At 44.5% G+C, this 16,745-nt stretch overlaps 1 protein-coding gene across 1 annotated transcript; it reads right to left on the bottom strand.

Annotated features, from left to right (window-relative positions):
* Positions 1-1,017: 1,017 nt before the first annotated feature.
* Positions 1,018-8,975, bottom strand: LOC140727361 (C-X-C chemokine receptor type 2-like). Its single transcript, XM_073044637.1, has 2 exons — positions 8,854-8,975; positions 1,018-2,845 (listed from the first exon to the last, which is right to left on the bottom strand). The coding sequence occupies exons 1-2, from the start codon at positions 8,863-8,865 to the stop codon at positions 1,772-1,774; spliced, it is 1,086 nt and encodes a 361-aa protein (XP_072900738.1). The 5' UTR covers positions 8,866-8,975; the 3' UTR covers positions 1,018-1,771.
* Positions 8,976-16,745: the final 7,770 nt, after the last annotated feature.

Below are 16,745 nucleotides of genomic sequence, written 5' to 3'. Positions count from 1 at the left end.
GGTGGTGAGAGAGGGGATGTACGGACAGGTGTTACACCCCTTGCAGGTTACAGTGTGTATTGTGCCCTGACCAACACGCCACAGCAAACGCTTAGTACATTTAAATGTATATCTAGCAAAAAAAGTTTATCCTTCATCTTTGAGTGTGTGACTATGGCAAAGGCCATGTGGTTATGAAAGGTCTAGACAGAGTGGATCTGGAGAGGTTGTTTCCTATAGCTGAGCAGTCTAACCTGAGAATGCAAGGACATCCGCTTAGAACAGAGATGAGAAGAAATTTCTTTAGCCAGAGGAATTTTTTGCACAGATGGAAATCATTGGGTATATTTAAGGCAGAGGTTCTTGATTAGTAAGGGCATCAAATGTTTGTGGAAAGACAGGAGAATGGGGTTGAGAGGATTAATAAATCAGCCACAATCGAGTAACAGTGCAGACTCAATGGATGGAATGGCCTAACCCTAATCCTATGCCTTACAGTGTTATGCTCTAAGACTCCCATATTTCAGCCAGTTATCATCATAAGTGCAATTTTATTTAATAAAGATCTCCAATGTACAAACATATCACATGGGAAAACAAAGCCAGTTTATTTTGTAAACACGTCAGTCCAGAGAAGCAATAGCATTTATTCAAAAATAAAAATTGGCATCTTTGGAGGAAAAAGTAGGTAGAAATTCAGGTCAATGTCATTTCATCAGCTTCGTCTCTCCACAGATCCCAACTGATCTGTTGAGAATTCACAGCATTTTCTGGTTTTATTTACAGTCTTGGGCACTTGCGGTTATGTTCAAAATTTGTTTCTCTTGATATTCTCTCTTCACCTGATATTATCTGGAAGCAATTTGAAATCACTTTTCACAAGTGATTTTATCTATTAACCATGGGAGACTCTTTCAGAAAGTCAGAATACACCCCAGATTACTACGGGAAGTGAGGGAAGAGATTGCTATGCCCCTGGTGATGATCATTGTGTCCTCGCTACCCATTGGAGTAGTAATAGATGATTGAAGGGTGGGAAATGTTATTCTAGAAAGGAAGTCGGGATAATACTGGGAATTAGAAACCAGTGAGACTTACTAGGGTGGTGGGCAAATTATTGGGGAGCAGTCTTAAAGATGGAGTTTATGAGCATTTGGAGAAGCATAGTCTGATTAGGGATAGTCAGCATGGTTTTGTGAGTGGTAAGTTTTGCCTCACGAGTCTGACTGGATTATTAGAGGATATGACAAAACACATTGATGAAGGTGGAGCAGTGGATGTGGTGTATATGGATTTTAGTAAGCCATTTGGTAAGGTTCCCCATGGTAGGCTCGTTCAGAAAGTCAGGATGCATGGGATCTTGGAAAACCAGGATGTGTGGATACAGAATTGCTTTGCATATTGAAGGCAGGGATGATAATCAATGAAGTGTATTCGACGCGGACATCAGTGACCAGTGGTGTTCTGTGTAGATCTGTTCAGGGACCTCTGCTCATTGAGATTTTTATTGATGGTCATAGAAGCTACATAGAACATAGAGCATTACAGCCCACTACAGGCTGTGGTCCATACTCTATGTCCTATTTCCTTGGCAGAACAGGACAGATTAATCTGTATTTTCTGATGTATACGTGACAATTACAACTAATCTTTAATCTTTAATTATAACTTGATGGAGCTAGAAGTGACTTTCCCCAGGCAGAATAGGATAGAGTTTGATCAATAGTAGTAGCAGTCCTTTATTATGCATCCAACCTCACATTGAAAGATGGCAGAACCTCTCACACTGCATTTAAATAGTGGTTGATGTTGTTCCAGTGACTGAGGACTGGAAAGACCTCTGAAACTGAAATTCATCACTTGGATTCACAAGTCCTTTATTAGCCAGGAGTCTGACCAGGTTCTTCCGAAATTTTATCCCAATAAAGCCATACAAGATTGGGTTCACACAACTGTGTAGGGATCCCAAACACTGGGTCACATTCAGACCAATGGTGATGTGTTTACGCCTGTCACAAGTCTCGGCGATGAGCTTGCTTCTCATCAGAGTGTCAACAAACACGGTGATATTGTGGGGCAGCCAGCAAACAAGGAAGGCGAGGACCACGGCGATAATGACCTTCATGGCTTTCTGCTTCTGGAAACCCTTTGTCTGACACAGTCTGTGGATGGTGATGCTGTAGCAGAAGACCATGACATCCAGTGGGATGAGAAACCCAATGATGTGACGCAAGAACCTGGTGCTGTTTTTCCAGATTGCGATGGATTCACCCTCCAGTAACTCATAACACAGGACTCTTTCATAGTAGACTAACTTGCCCTTGTGGAGGATGGGTAAAGACAGGAGAACAGCCAGCACCCACACGACAGCACAGACCAGTTTGATCAGGAATGGCCGCTTCTGTCTGTGGTACTGGGCAGAGTGGACGATGGCGAGGTAACGGTCAACACTGATGCAGGCCAGCAACAGGATGCCACTGTAAAAGTTCACTTCCTGGAGAATGCTGACAACCTTACACATGGCATCTCCAAACACCCACCCATATGTGGCATCCACTGCCCAGAAGGGCAGAGAGATGGCAAAGAGCAGGTCAGCCATGGCCAGATGGAACAGGTAGACATCTGTGGAGGATGTAGAGTGCCAATTGTGAAGAATGACAATCATCACCACCAGGTTCCCTGTCACGGCGAGGAAACACACCAGGCTGTAGACAATGGCCAAGACAACATTTAGAGAACTACTGATAATTATCTGTGGACAGGGTGACGATCCTGGATCAGGATTGTAGTATTCAGGGATGGTAGAGTTTCCAAAAAGATCATAGATATTGATGTCATCAAGATTTATTTTAATGGCAGCCATTTTCTGAAACAAAAGGTAGAAGAGAAAATACACACTCAGTGGCCATTTTATTAGGTACACCTGTACACCTGCTTAATACTTCAAACATTTATTTATTGAGATACAGTGCAGAATAGGCCCTTCCGTTCCTTTGAACCATGCCACCCGGTAATCCCCTCATTCAATCCAAGCCTAATCATGGATAAATTTATAATGACCAATTAACTTACCAACCAGGACATCTTTGGACTGAGGGAGGAAACCCATGCGGTCACGGGGAGAATGTACAAACTCCTTACAGGCAATGGCGGGAATTGAACCCAGGTCGCTGGTACTGTAAAGTGTTGTGCTAACCACTACAGCAACGTACTGCCCTACTCAGCCAATCTTGTGGCAACAACTCAATGCATAAAAGCTTGCAGGTTCAGCTCTTCTGCAGGCCTAGCATCAGAATGGAAAAGAAATGAGATCCGAGTGATATTGACTGTGTAATGATTGATGAAGCCCAATGGGGTTGTTTGAGAATCTCAGAAACTGCCGATCCACTGTGATTCTCATGCACAGCAGTCTCTGGAGTGTACAGAGAATGGAGACAAAAGCTAAAGAACTTCCAGTGAGCAGTGAGTCCGTGGGCAAAAATGCCTCGATAATGACAGAGGTCAGAGGAGAATGGCCAGCCTCATTCAGGGAGGCAACAGTAACTCAAATTAAGCACGAGTTACCGCAATGGTGTGCAGAAGAGCATTTCCAAATGCACAACATGTTGAACCTTGGAGCGGATGAGCTACAGCAGCAGCAGAAGACCACGAACGTAAACCCAGTGGCCACTTCATCAGGTACAAGAATGAAGGGATCATTGTGTATATATATAAATATATGGAGATCGATTAAAAATATATATATAATATGAAATAAAACAGAAAATGTTACAAATAGGCAGTGGAACTTCAAATAGTTCAATGTATAGATCATTTATAAATCCCTCAAAGTTGTAAATTGATAGAGTGTTGGGAAGGTGTGTTGACCTTTGCTAATCAGAGAACTGAGTTTGGGAGCCATGAGGTAATGTTGCAGCTCCATAAAATGCTGGTTAGACCACACTTGGAATGTTAGACCATTAGACATAGGAGCAGAATTAGACCATTCAGCCCATCGAGTCTGCTTCACCATTTCATTATGACTGATTTATGATCACAGTTTGACCTACTGAGTTCCTCCAACATTTTATGCCTGTTTATCCAAGTTCGGTTTCAGAAGAAAGTGCAAAGCCCAGTTCAGGTTCAAAGATTCAGGGACAGATTCAGGATCAGGTTTATTATCACCGGCATGCGTCATGAAATGTGTTAACTTAGCAGCAGCAGTTCAATGCAATACATAATATAGGAAAAAAAATCAATTACACTATATGTATATTGAATGGATTAGAAATCGTGCAAAAACAGAAAATATATATATTAAAAATGTGAGGTAGTTTTCATGAGTTCAATGTCCATTTAGGAATCGGATGGCAGAGGGGAAGAAGCTGTTCCTGAATCGCTGAGTGTGTGCCTTCAGGCTTCTGTACCTCCTACCTGATGGTAACAGTGAGAAAAGGGCATGCCCTGGATGCTGGAGGTCCTTAATAATGGACGATGCCTTTCTCAGACACTGCTCCTTAAAGTGTGGTTAGTATTCCTCAAAGCTGGGTACTAATTTTGCAGACTAGTACCCAAGATGGAGCTGACTAAATTTACAACCCTCTGCAGCTTCTTTTGGTCCTGTGATGCAGCCTGTCAGAATGCTCCCCACAATTCATCTATAGTAGTTTTTGAACATTTTTGTTGAAATACCAAATCTCTTCAAACTCCTAATGAAGTATAGCCACTGTCTTGCCTTCTTTATAACTGCATCAACTCTTTCCACTTCTGATCCCTCAATGAGGATTGGTTTGTGTTCCTTCGTCTTACCCTTCCTGAAGCCCACAATCAGCTCTTTCGTCTTACTGACATTGAGTGCAAGTTTGTTGCTGCAACACCACTTCACTAGTTGGTATATCTTGTTCCTGTACGTCCTCTCATCACCAACTGAGATTCTACCAACAATGGTTGTATATCAGCCAATTTATAGATGGTACTTGAGCTATGCCTAGCCACACAGTCAAGGGCATATAGAGAGTAGAGCAGTGGGCTAAGCACACACTCTTGAGGTGCACCAGTGTTCATTGTCAGCGAGGAGGAGACATTATCACCAATCTACACAGATTGTGGTCTTTCGGTTAGGAAGTTGAGGATCCAATTGCAGAGGGAGGTACAGAGGCCCAGGTTTGGTAACTTCTCAATCAGGATTGTGGGAATGATGGTATTAAATGCTGAGCTATAGTCGATAAGCAGCATCCTGACGTAGGTGTTTGTGTTGTCCAGGTGGTCTAAGGCCATGTGAAGAGCCATTGAGATTGCGTCTGCTGTTGACCTATTGTGGCGATAGGCAAATTCCAGTGGGTCCAGGTCCTTCCTGTGGGGGTTGTGGAATTTGGTCTAGTCATGACCAACCTCTCAAAGCATTTCATCACTCTAAGATGTAAGTGCTACCGGACAATACTGCAGTCATTAAGGCAGTTCACATTATTCTTCTAAGGTACTGGTATAATTGTTGCCTTTTTGAAGCGAAAGGGAACTTTCACCAGTAGTAGTGAGAGATTGAAAATGTCCTTGAATATTCCCACCAGTTAGTTAGGCGCAAGTTTTCAGAGCCTTAACCAGGTACTCCGTTGGGTCCTTCCGCCTTGTGAAGGTTCATCCTCTTCAGAGACAGGCTAACATCAGCCTCCAAGACAGAGATTACAGTATCACTGGGTGCCACAGGGGTCTTTACGGCACAGTTATATTCTCCCTTTCAAAGCGGGCATAGAAGCCATTGAGTTCATCTGGTAGTGAAGTATTGCTGCCATTCATGCTATTGAGCTTCGCTTTGTAGAAGTAATGCCTTGCAAACCCTGTCAGAGTTGTCGTACATCAGATGTCACCTCCAATCTCATTCGAAATTGTCTTTTTGCCTTGAAGTAGCCCTCCGCAAGTTATAACTGGTTTTCTGGTATAGATCTGGCTCGCCAGACTTGAATGCCACAGATCTGGCCTTCAGCAGACGATGTACCTCCTGGTTCATCCACAGCTTTTAGATTAGATTAGATTGAGGACATTCAGTCCTCATTTATTGTCATTTAGAAATGCATGCATGCATTAAGAAATGTTTAGGAGTGTACAGCAAGTCTTTGTAGGCACACACTAATCCACATGGGTTTTAATGAAGTCGGTAACAACTGTAGCATACTCATCTAGATTCGAAGATGAATCCCTGAATACAGTCCAATCCACCGATTCAAAGCAGTCCTGTAGGTGCTCCTGTGCTTCCCTTGTCCAAACCTTCTTGGCCCTCACTGCTGGTGCTTCAGTCTTCAGTCTCTGCCTGTACTCAGGGAGTAGAAGTACAGCTAGGTAATCAGACTTCCCGAAGTGAGGGTGTGACATAGCACGGTAGGCATTCTTGATGGGCTTGTAAGAGTGATCCAGTCTGTTGTTTCCTCTGGTATTGCAAGTGATCTGTTGATGGTAATTGTTTACTGATTTTCAGACTGGCCTGGTTAAAATCTTCCAAAATGATGGTGAAGGCGTTAGGATGTGCAGTTCATGCATGATGATCCCATTGCTCAGATTATCTAAGGCCTGATTGACATTGGACTGAGGTGGAATATATACCGCTACCAAAATGATTGTGGAAATCTCTCATGGTAGGTAAAATGGATGGCACTCAGCTGTGAGATATGCCAGGCCTGGTGAGCAGAATTGGGACAGCACTGATATATCTGTGCACCAAGAAGAGTTGATCATGAGGCATACTCCTCCACCTCTGCTTTTGAGAGACTCTACAGATCTATCCTGACGGTGTATAGTAACCCTGTCGATCTGCATTGCTGCATCCAGTACGGAAGGGGTTAACCAGGATTCCGTGAACCAAATGACATAAACAGTCCTAATGTCTCTCCGATTCAGCACCCTAGCTCTGAGAATATCAATTTTATTCACCAGACACTGCACATTTGCCTGCAAGATAGTCAGTACTGGGAGTCTAAAACCCTGTTTCCTTAAACACACTTGTACCCCTGACCTGCAGCCATGTTTCCTACGTGGAGCCCAGTGAAGAGTACATCCACAATGGGCTTTGTTTCCATCAGTTTTAAGCAGCAATTGAGAGTTCTGCTGCCATGCGAGTCGCCACTCAAGGTGCCCTGGCTGCTCTATATACCGGTACCTATTTTGGAAATACTGGAAGGACTAGATAGAGTAGACATGAAGAAGGTGTTTGCTATAGTGGGGGTGTTGTAGAACACAGCCTCAGAATATAAGGACCTCCCTCTAGAACAGAGAATGGGAGGAATTTCTTTAGCCAAAAGGTGGTAAATCTTTGGAATTCATTGCCCCAGACAGCTGTGGAGGCCAAGACAATGGGCATATTTAAAGCAGAGGTTGATAGGTTCTTGATTAGTAAGGGTATCAAAGGCTATAGGGAGAAGTCAAGAGAATGGGGTTGAGAGGAATAATAAATCAGCCATGATGGAATAGTGGAGCAGACTTGATGGGCCAAATGGCCTTAATATGCTCCCATGTCTTACCTGAGGAAAATTCACACATTCCAAGGGGAGGATATACAGAGAATCCTTACAGGACAGCACCGGAATTGAACTCCAAACTCCGGAACACCCCAAGCTATAATCACATAGCATTACCCGCTACACTACCATGATGCCCCATATGTTGTGAGATCTGAGGGGCCACCACAGGATTGAAAGAGGTTGCACAGGGCCCTAGACTCGGCCAGCTCCATCGTGGGCACTCACCTCCCTAGCATCAAGCACACTTTCAAGAGGCTGTGCCTCAAGAAGGCAGCATCCATCATTAAGGACTCTCGCCACCCAGGACATGCCCTCTTCTTCTTACCACCATCAGCAAGGAGGTGGACTCACACTCAATGATTCGGGAACAGCTTCTTTCCCTCTGCCATCAGATTTCTCAATAGTCTGTCAATCCTTGAAAACAACCTCATTATTCCTTCTTTCTGCACTACTTATTTGATTTGTAATTGATAGGGATTTTGTATCTTTGCAAGTTACTTTTCTGCAAAACTACAAATTTCAAATTATCTTCAGTGAGTGACAACAGACCTGATTCTGACTCTCTGACTCAAGCGGAGAGGTCAGATTCAGCAATGGAAGAACAGGTGGGCTGGTGGTGATTGTGGAGACAGAAGTTGCCCTGGGACAGACACTGCGCTGTTCTTTGCCCTGTACTGCTGCCAGAAAATAACAAATTCCACATCATCTAAGTCAGTGATAATAATTCTGACTGTGATTCTGAAATAGGAATGAAATCACTGTCTGGATAGCCTCCAACCTGATGGCATGAACATCAGTTTCTCTACACTGCAATTCCACCCCTCCCCCTCCTTTCTTTTTCCATTCCTCATTCTGGTTCCCCTCTTACCCATTCACTTCTCCTCACCTGCCCATCACCTCCCTCTGATGCACCCCCTCTTTCCATTTCTCACATGGTCCACTGTCCTTTCTCATATTCTTTCTTCAGCCCTTTGTCTTTTCCATCTATCCCTTCCCTGCCTCTCACATTATCCCACCTGCTACCTCACCTGGTCTCACCATGCAACTGTCAGCTTGATCTCCTTCCCCTCCTCCCACTTTCCCAGGTCTCTCCCCACTTCCTTGCCAGTCCTGATGAAGGGTTGCGGCTCAAAACGCTGACTGTTTATTCCCCTCCATAAATGCTACCTGACCTGCTGAGCTCCTCCAGCACTTTGTGGGTGTGTGTGCGTGTGTTGCTCTGGATTTCCAGCATCTGCAGTATCTTTTGTGCTTCTATGAGATTACGGTGATTTTCTAGGTCATCCAATGTGCACACAAGCAGAGAGGATGATCCAGGCACTATCACTTTTCCTTTATCATAAATACGGGTTCAACATAATTCAATCATCGATTAAAGTTTACATACCTTTTCAAACATCACCTGGTGCTTTGTGCCCTGTGTATCAGCTACTGTAATGATTGCCTAGACCATCCAATGTGCAAACCACAAGCAGGGCGGCTGATCAGGAGCCCTCCACAGTTCCTGGTAATGTGTACACCTGCGAAGTGAGGTCTCTTCAGTCCAAATCCGCTAGCAAATAAAGCTTGTGAAATGGGAAGGATGTTGCAAAATGTGATGTGAACAGTTGCACAAAAATTGACTCATGCAGGTTGCATAGAATTCTAAACCACAGGCGGATTCCATGATTTGGTGTGACTCGGTATTTACTGGTAAGTGGCACAAACCTCCGATGTTTGTGGACTGAGAAAAAGCCTATGATCTTACAGGAAAGATACTAGCATGGATTGGCCAACTGGCAGGAGGCAAAGAGAGTAAATAAATGTCTTACCTGGTTGGCCATTGACATCTAATGATGTTTAGCAGAAAGCAATGTAGAGACCCTTTAATTTCACAGTTATATGTCAATGATTTGAATGACAAACCTGGTAGCTTTGTGGCCAGATTTGTGGATGATATGAAGATAGGTGGAGGGGCAAATAGTGTTCAGGAACCAAAGAGTTTGCAGAAGGACTTGGACAGGTTTGGAGTTTGGACAAAAAAAAATGGCAGATGACATATTATGTAGGGAACTGCATGGTCACGCACTTTGGTAGAAGGAACAAAGGTACAGATTATTTCTGAGTGGGGACAAAATCAGATATCAGAGATACAAGGGGACTTAGAAGTCTTCATGCAGGATTCCAGGAAGGTAAACTTGCAGGTTGAGTTGGTGGTAAGGAAGGCAAATGCAATGTTAACATTCATTCATAACGGTTGTTATGGAAGATTTCAACGTGCAGGTAGACTGGGAAAATCAGGTTGGTACTGGACCCCAAGAAAGGTAGTTTGTGGAGTGCCTCCGAGATGGATTATTGGAGCAGCTTGTACTGGAGCCTACCAGGGAGAAGGCAATTCTGGATTTAGTGTTGTGTAATGAACCGGATTTGATAAGGGAACTCGAGGTAAAGGAGCCATTAAGAGGTAGTGATCATAATATGATAAATTTTAATCTACAATTTGAGAGGGAGAAGGGAAAATCAGAAGTGTCAGTATTACAGTTGAACAAATGGAGCCATGAGGGAGGAGCTAGCCAAAGTTGACTGGAAAGATACCCTAGCAGGGATGACAGTGGAACAACAATGGCAGGTATTTCTGGGAATAATACAGAAGGTGCAGGATCATTTCATTCCAAAGAGGAAGAAAGATTCTAAGGGGAGTAAGGGGCGACTGTAGATGACAAGGGAAGTCAAGGACAGTATAAAAATAAAGGAGAAGTATAACATAGCAAAGATGAGCGGGAGGCCAGAGGATTGGGAAACTTTTAAAGAGCAACAGAAGATTACTAAAAAGGCAATACGGGGAGAAAAGATGAGGTACAAAGGTAAGCTAGCCAAGAATATAAAGGAGGATAGTAAAAGATTCTTTAGGTATGTGAAGAGGAAAAAATTAGTTCAGACCAAAGTTGGGCCCTTGAAGACAGAAACGGGTGAATTTATTATGGGGAACAAGGAAATCGCAGATGAGTTGACTAGGTACTTTGGATCTGTCTTCACTAGGGAAGACACAAACAATCTCCCAGATGTAATAGTGGCCAGAGGACCTAGGGTAACAGAGGAACTGAAGGAAATTCACATTAGGCAGAAAATGGTGTTGGATAGACTGATGGGACTGAAGGCTGATAAATCCCCAGGGCCTGATGGTCTGCATCCCAGGGTATTTAAGGAGGTGGCTCTAGAAATCATGGACGCATTGCTAATCATTTTCCAGTGTTCTATAGATTCATGTTCAGTTCCTGTGGAGTGGAGGGTAACTAATGTTACTTTTTAAGAAAGGAGGGAGAGTGAAAACAGGGAATTATAGACCAGTTAGCCTGACATCAGTGGTGGGGCAGATGCTGGAGTCAATTATAAAAGATGAAATAACGGCACATTTGGATAGCAGTAACAGGATCGGTCTGAGTCAGCATAGAGTTACGAAGGGGAAATCATGCTTGACTAATCTTCTGGAGTTTTTTGAGGATGTAACTAGGAAAATGGACAAGGGAGAGCCAGTGGATGTAGTGTACCTGGACTTTCAGAAAGCCTTTGATAGGGTCCCACATAGGTGATTAGTGGGCAAAATTTGAGCACATGGTATTGGGGGTAGGGTACTGACATGGATAGAAAATTGGTTGGCAGACAGGAAACAAAGAGTAGGGATTAACGGGTCCCTTTCAGAATGGCAGGCAGTATCTACTGGGGTACCGCAAGGCTTGGTGCTGGGACCACAGCTATTTACAATATACATGAATGATGAAAAAGGGATTAAAAGTAACATTAGAAAATTTGCAGATGACACAAAGCTGGGTGGCAGTGTGAAATGTGAGGAGGATGTTATGAGAATGTAGAGTGGCTAGGACAGGTTGGGTGAGTGGGGAGATGCAGTTTAATGTGGATAAATGTGAGGTTATCCACTTTGGTGGCAAGAACAGGAAGGCAGATTACTATCTGAATGGTGTCAAGTTAGGAAAAGGGGAAGTACAAAGAGATCTAGGTGTCCTTGTTCATCAGTCAATGAAAGTAAGCATGCAGGTACAGCAGGCAGTGAAGAAAGCTAATGGCATGTTGGCCTTCATAACAAGGGGAGTTGAGTATAGAAGCAAAGAGGTCCTTCTGCAGTTGTGCAGGGCCCTGGTGAGACCACACCTGGAGTATTGTGTGCAGGTTTGGTCTCCAAATTTGAGGAAGGACATTCTTGCTATTGAGGAAATGCTGTGTGGGTTCATGAGGCTAATTCCCAGCATGGCGGGACTGTCATATGTTGAAAGATTGGAGCGACTGGGCTTGTATACGCTAGAATTTAGAAGGATAAGAGGGGTTCTGATTGAAACATATAAGATTATTAAGGGATTGGACATGCTAGAGGCAGGAAACATGTTCCCGATGTTGTGGGAGTCCAGAACCAGAGGCCACAGTTTAAGAAGAAGGGATAGGCCATTCAGAACGGAGTTCAGGAAAATCTTTTTCACCCAGAGAGTTGTGGATCTGTGGAATGCTCTGCCTCAGAAGGCAGTGGAGACCAATTCTCCGGATGCTTTCAAGAAAGAGTTAGATAGAGCTCTTATAGATAGCAGAGTCAAGGGATATGGGGAGAGGGCAGGAACGGGGTACTGATTGTGTATGATCAGCCATGATCACAGTGAATGGCGGTGCTGGCTCAAAAGGGCCGAATGGCCTACTCCTGCACCTATTGTCTATTGTGTATTGTCTATTGTCATTCCCAGAGGACTGGAATATAAAATCAAGGATGTAAAGCTGAAGCTTGATAAGGCATTGGTCAAACCACACTTGGAGTGCTGGAAGCAGTTTTGGGCCCCTTATCTCAGAAAAAAAATGTTCATTAAGGAGGGTCCAGAGGGGATTCACGAGAATGATTCTAGGAATGAAAGGGTTAACATATGAGAAGTGTTTGATGGCTCTGTGCCTGTACTCGCTGGGGACCACAAGAATGAAGAGGATCTCATTGAAACCTATCGAATGATGAAAGGCCCAGATAGAGCAGCTGTGGACAAGTTGTTTGTTACAGTGGGGGAATCTAGGATCAGAAAGCACATCCTCATTATTCCTTGTCTGTATTCTTTAGAACAGAGATGAGGATGAATTTCTTTAGCCAGAGGGTAGTGAATCTGTGGAATTCATTGCTATGGATGGCTGTGGAGGACAAGTCATGGAGTATATTTAAAGCAGGGGTTGATAAGTTCTTGATTACTCAGAGCATCGAAGGGGAAAAGACAGGAGAATGGGGTTGAGAGGGAAAATAAATTAGCCATGTTGGAATGATGGAGCACACTTGATGGGCCGAATCTTATAGTCTTATAGATCTAGCAGAAACACCACAAAGCAGTGGTGCATTTGACAAGGTCCTGCATGGGAGCTTGGTCAAGAAGGTTCTGTTGCTTGGCATTCAGTATAAGGTAGTAAGCTGGATTAAACATTGGCTTTGTGGGAGAAGCCAGACAGTGGGAGTAGATGGTTGCCTGTGACAAGTGGTGTGCAGCAGGGAACAGCGCTGGGTCCGTTGTCATTTCTCATCTGTGTCAATGATCTGGGTGATAATGTAGTAAGCTGGATCAGCCAATTTTCAGCTCTGGGTTTTGAAAGCTGAGGCATGCATGTTGAGTTAGCAAAGAGACTTCCTTGTTAGATTGCTGACACCAGGAAGTTTATATCAATGAGGATATGGAACTTCTGTGTTCTCTAACTTTTCTCCACAGTGCCTCTGATTATCGAATTTTTTTCCTGTTTAGAAAATAGTCTATACCCTTATTCCTTCTATATAAGTGTATATTCCATCTACCACTTCTTCACCCATTTTCTCAATCTGTCCAAGTCCTTCTTCAGATTCTCTGCTTTCTCAACACTATCTGCCCCTCTGTCTATCTTCGTATCATCTGCAAACTTGGCCCCAATGCCATCATTTCTGTCATCCAAATCATTGACATATAATGTGAAAAGAAGCAGTACCAACACTGACCCCTGTAGAACACCACTAGTCACTGGCAGCCAATCACTAAAGCTCCCCTTTATGCCCACTTTTTGCCTCTTACCTGTTCACCAATCTTTTATGCACGCTGGCATCTTTCCTGTACACAACACCATGTCAAAGGTCTTCTGAAAATTCAAGTAAACAACATCCACTGATGCTTCTTTGTCTATCCAGCCTGTTACTTCCTCTAACAGATTTGTCAGGCAGGATTTCCCCTTAAGGAAGCCATGCTGACTTCAGTCTATTTTATCATGTGCTTTCCAGTACCCCGAAACTTCTTCCTTAATTATGGACTCCAAAGTTTTTCCAACCACTAAAGTCAAGCTAACTAGCCTATAATTTCCTTTTTTGCCTCCACTTCTTAAAGAGTGGAGTGACTTTTCCAATTTTGCAGTCCTCTGGAACCATTTCAGTATCTAGTCATTCTTGAAAGCTCACTTACTAATGCCCCCACGACCCCTTCAGCCACCTCTTTCAGGGCCCTGTGGTGTAGTCCATCTGCTCCAGTTGATTTCTAGCTTTAGACTTGTATACCAACTGCCCCATCTTCTGTCTTATTATTCCAGCTGCAATCTACCTGGCAAATCAGTATGAAAGAGAATATCAATCTGAGGTTCATTGGGTTCATTGTCCATTCAGAAATCTGATGGTGGGGGGTAGAAGCTGTTCCTAAATTATTGAGGGTTTGTCTTCAGGCTCCTGTACCTCCTCCCTGATAGTCTCCATGAGAAGAGGGCATGCTCTGGGTGGTGGGGGCCCTTAACTGATGCTGCTTTTTTGAGGCATCGCTTTTGAAGATGTCCTGGATGCTACGGAGGCTCGTGCCCATGATGGAGCTGACTGAGTTCACAATTTTCTGTAGCTTATTTCAATCCTGTGCAGTAGCCCTCCCTCCCCAACACCAGACAGTGAAGCAGCCAGTTAGAATGCTCTCCACAGCGCATCTGTAGAAATGTGTACATGTCTTCAGTGATATATCAAAGAGTACAGAGAAAATTTACTTTGGATATTGCTGGGACTGAGGACCTGAGTTAGAGAGAAAGGTTGAATAGGTTAGCATTTTAATCCCTGGAGCACAGGAGAATAAGGGGAGATCTGCTAGAGATCTACAAAATTGTTAGGGATACAGATGGGGTAAATGCAAGCAGACTTTTTCCACTGAGTTATAAGGGGAACATAAGAGGGAATTTCTTCACTCAGAGGTTCGTGATAGTGTGAAATGAGCTTTCAGCAGAAGTGATTGTGTGGGTTAGATGTAGACATTGCAATTTGGATAAGTACATGGACACGAAGGGTATGGAGGGCTATGGTCCAGGTGTGGGTCAATGGGAGTAAGTAGAATAACAGGTCAGCACAAACTAGATGGGCTGAATGTCCTGTGTGCTGTAGTACTTTATAACTCTATGTCTCTAAACGTGAAGATCCATCACAAACCAGCAGGCACAGCAGAAGTCAGAAGATCCATCACAAACCAGCAGGCACAGTGGAAGTCAGAAGATCCATCACAAACCAGCAGGCACAGCAGAAGTCAGAAGATCCATCACAAACCAGCAGATGTACTACGAACCAGCAAATGCACAGCAAACCAGAAGGACAGCAGGGCCACCACCAGTGCCATTCATTCATAGCTCCTCAGATAATGAAGCCATCCACAACCAAACACAGCAATACCAGGGCAGTCGCTAGGCCTGGGCTACGAGGTGGCAAATAACACTCATGTAACACCAGTGCCAGGCTTTGACGTTCTCAGCCAGTCCTCATTGGGGGATCGGAGATGGAAAGAGTCTGTTGCAATGAGCGAAGGAAGCGAGCTCAAGTGCAGGACACAGGCACAGAGATTGAGTTTGGATGCTTACACGGGCGTAAACGCCCAACAGCAAACAGGAGGAATCTTGACAATGAGCCCTGATATGGAACCTTGATATGGAGCCTTGACTCAGTAAAACGGTGTCTCATAGTTAAACCTTGAAAGTGGAGCTAAAGTTAGAACAAACAGTTCTAACCAGCCAAGGAACATAGTTATTTCACAGGAAAAAGACAGGAAAAACTGGCGACTAGTGGTTGTGACGCCAGGGGTTCTTATACTGCAGTTCTTGATGTAAACCAGGTGTGCTGTCATCAAAGCGAATTAGAAGCAATTGGGAAATTAACGGTCAGAACTGTGGCCCAATCAAAGGAAATTAGAAGCGAGATACGGAATTAACAACCGGGGCCATGACAATACCCACCCCCTCCAACGGGAACCACCTGGCGACTCACCAGGCTTGTCCGGACTGTCCCGATGGAAATCACGGATGAGGGAAGGGTCCAAGATGAAAGAGCTGGGAATCCAGGAACATTTCTCCGGGCCGTATTCCTCCCAATTGACCATATATTGGAGGCCCCTGCTTTGGCAGCACACATCCGGTAATCGCCAAACAGTGTACGCTGGGTAGTCGTCAATGATCTGGGCGGGTGGAGGGGGTTCGGCAGGAGGGCACATAGGGCGGACAGATACTGGCTTCAATTGGGAAACATGGAATGAAGGATGGATGTGCATAGATTTAGGCAGCTTGAGTCTGATCGCCAAGGGGTTGATAATACTCTCAATCTTGAATGGTCCCAGGAAGCGGGGGCGAGTTTCTTGGGCTCATTCTTGAGGGGGATGTCTTCAGAAGAGATCCAAACCTTCTGCCCAGGCCGATAATCAGGTGCAGGAATATGATGGCGAACAGCAATCCTCCGGTTGCGGTCGGCTGAGCGGAGCAGGGCCGCTTGTGTGTCTTTCCAGATCTTGCGGCACCGGCGGAAATGGGCCTGAACTGAAGGCACAGCAATGTCATCTTCATGAACAGAGAACAGGAGGGGTTGGTAACTGAGGGAGCATTCAAAGGGAGACCTTCTGGTGGCAGTGCTGACCAGGGAGTTGTGGGCATACTCTACCCAAGCGAGATGGGTACTCCAGGTAGACGGGTTGTCAGCGGTTATGCAGCACAGTGCTGCTTCCAAATCTGGGTTAGCTCGCTCTGTTTGCCCGTTCGTCTGCAGATGAAAGCCAGACGACAGACTTACTGAGGCTCCAAGGGCTTGACAAATAGATCTCCAGACCTGAGAGATGAATTGGGGACCCCAGGGAGAAATAATGTCTGAAGGAATCCCGTGAAGGCGGAAAGTGTGATGGACGAGAAGGTTGGCTGTTTCACGAGCTGTAGGGAGTTTGGGAAGGGCTACGAAATACACAGCTTTGGAGAAGCGGTCGACCACGGTGAGTACGGCAGTGTTCCCATGTGAAGGGGGTAGTCCCGTAATGAAAA

This window comes from Hemitrygon akajei, chromosome 5 (assembly GCF_048418815.1).
Source record: "Hemitrygon akajei chromosome 5, sHemAka1.3, whole genome shotgun sequence".
In the NCBI taxonomy this organism is placed as follows: Eukaryota; Metazoa; Chordata; class Chondrichthyes; order Myliobatiformes; family Dasyatidae; genus Hemitrygon; species Hemitrygon akajei.
Note: the sequence above shows the minus strand (reverse complement) of the source record. Positions and strands in the feature narration are given on the sequence as shown.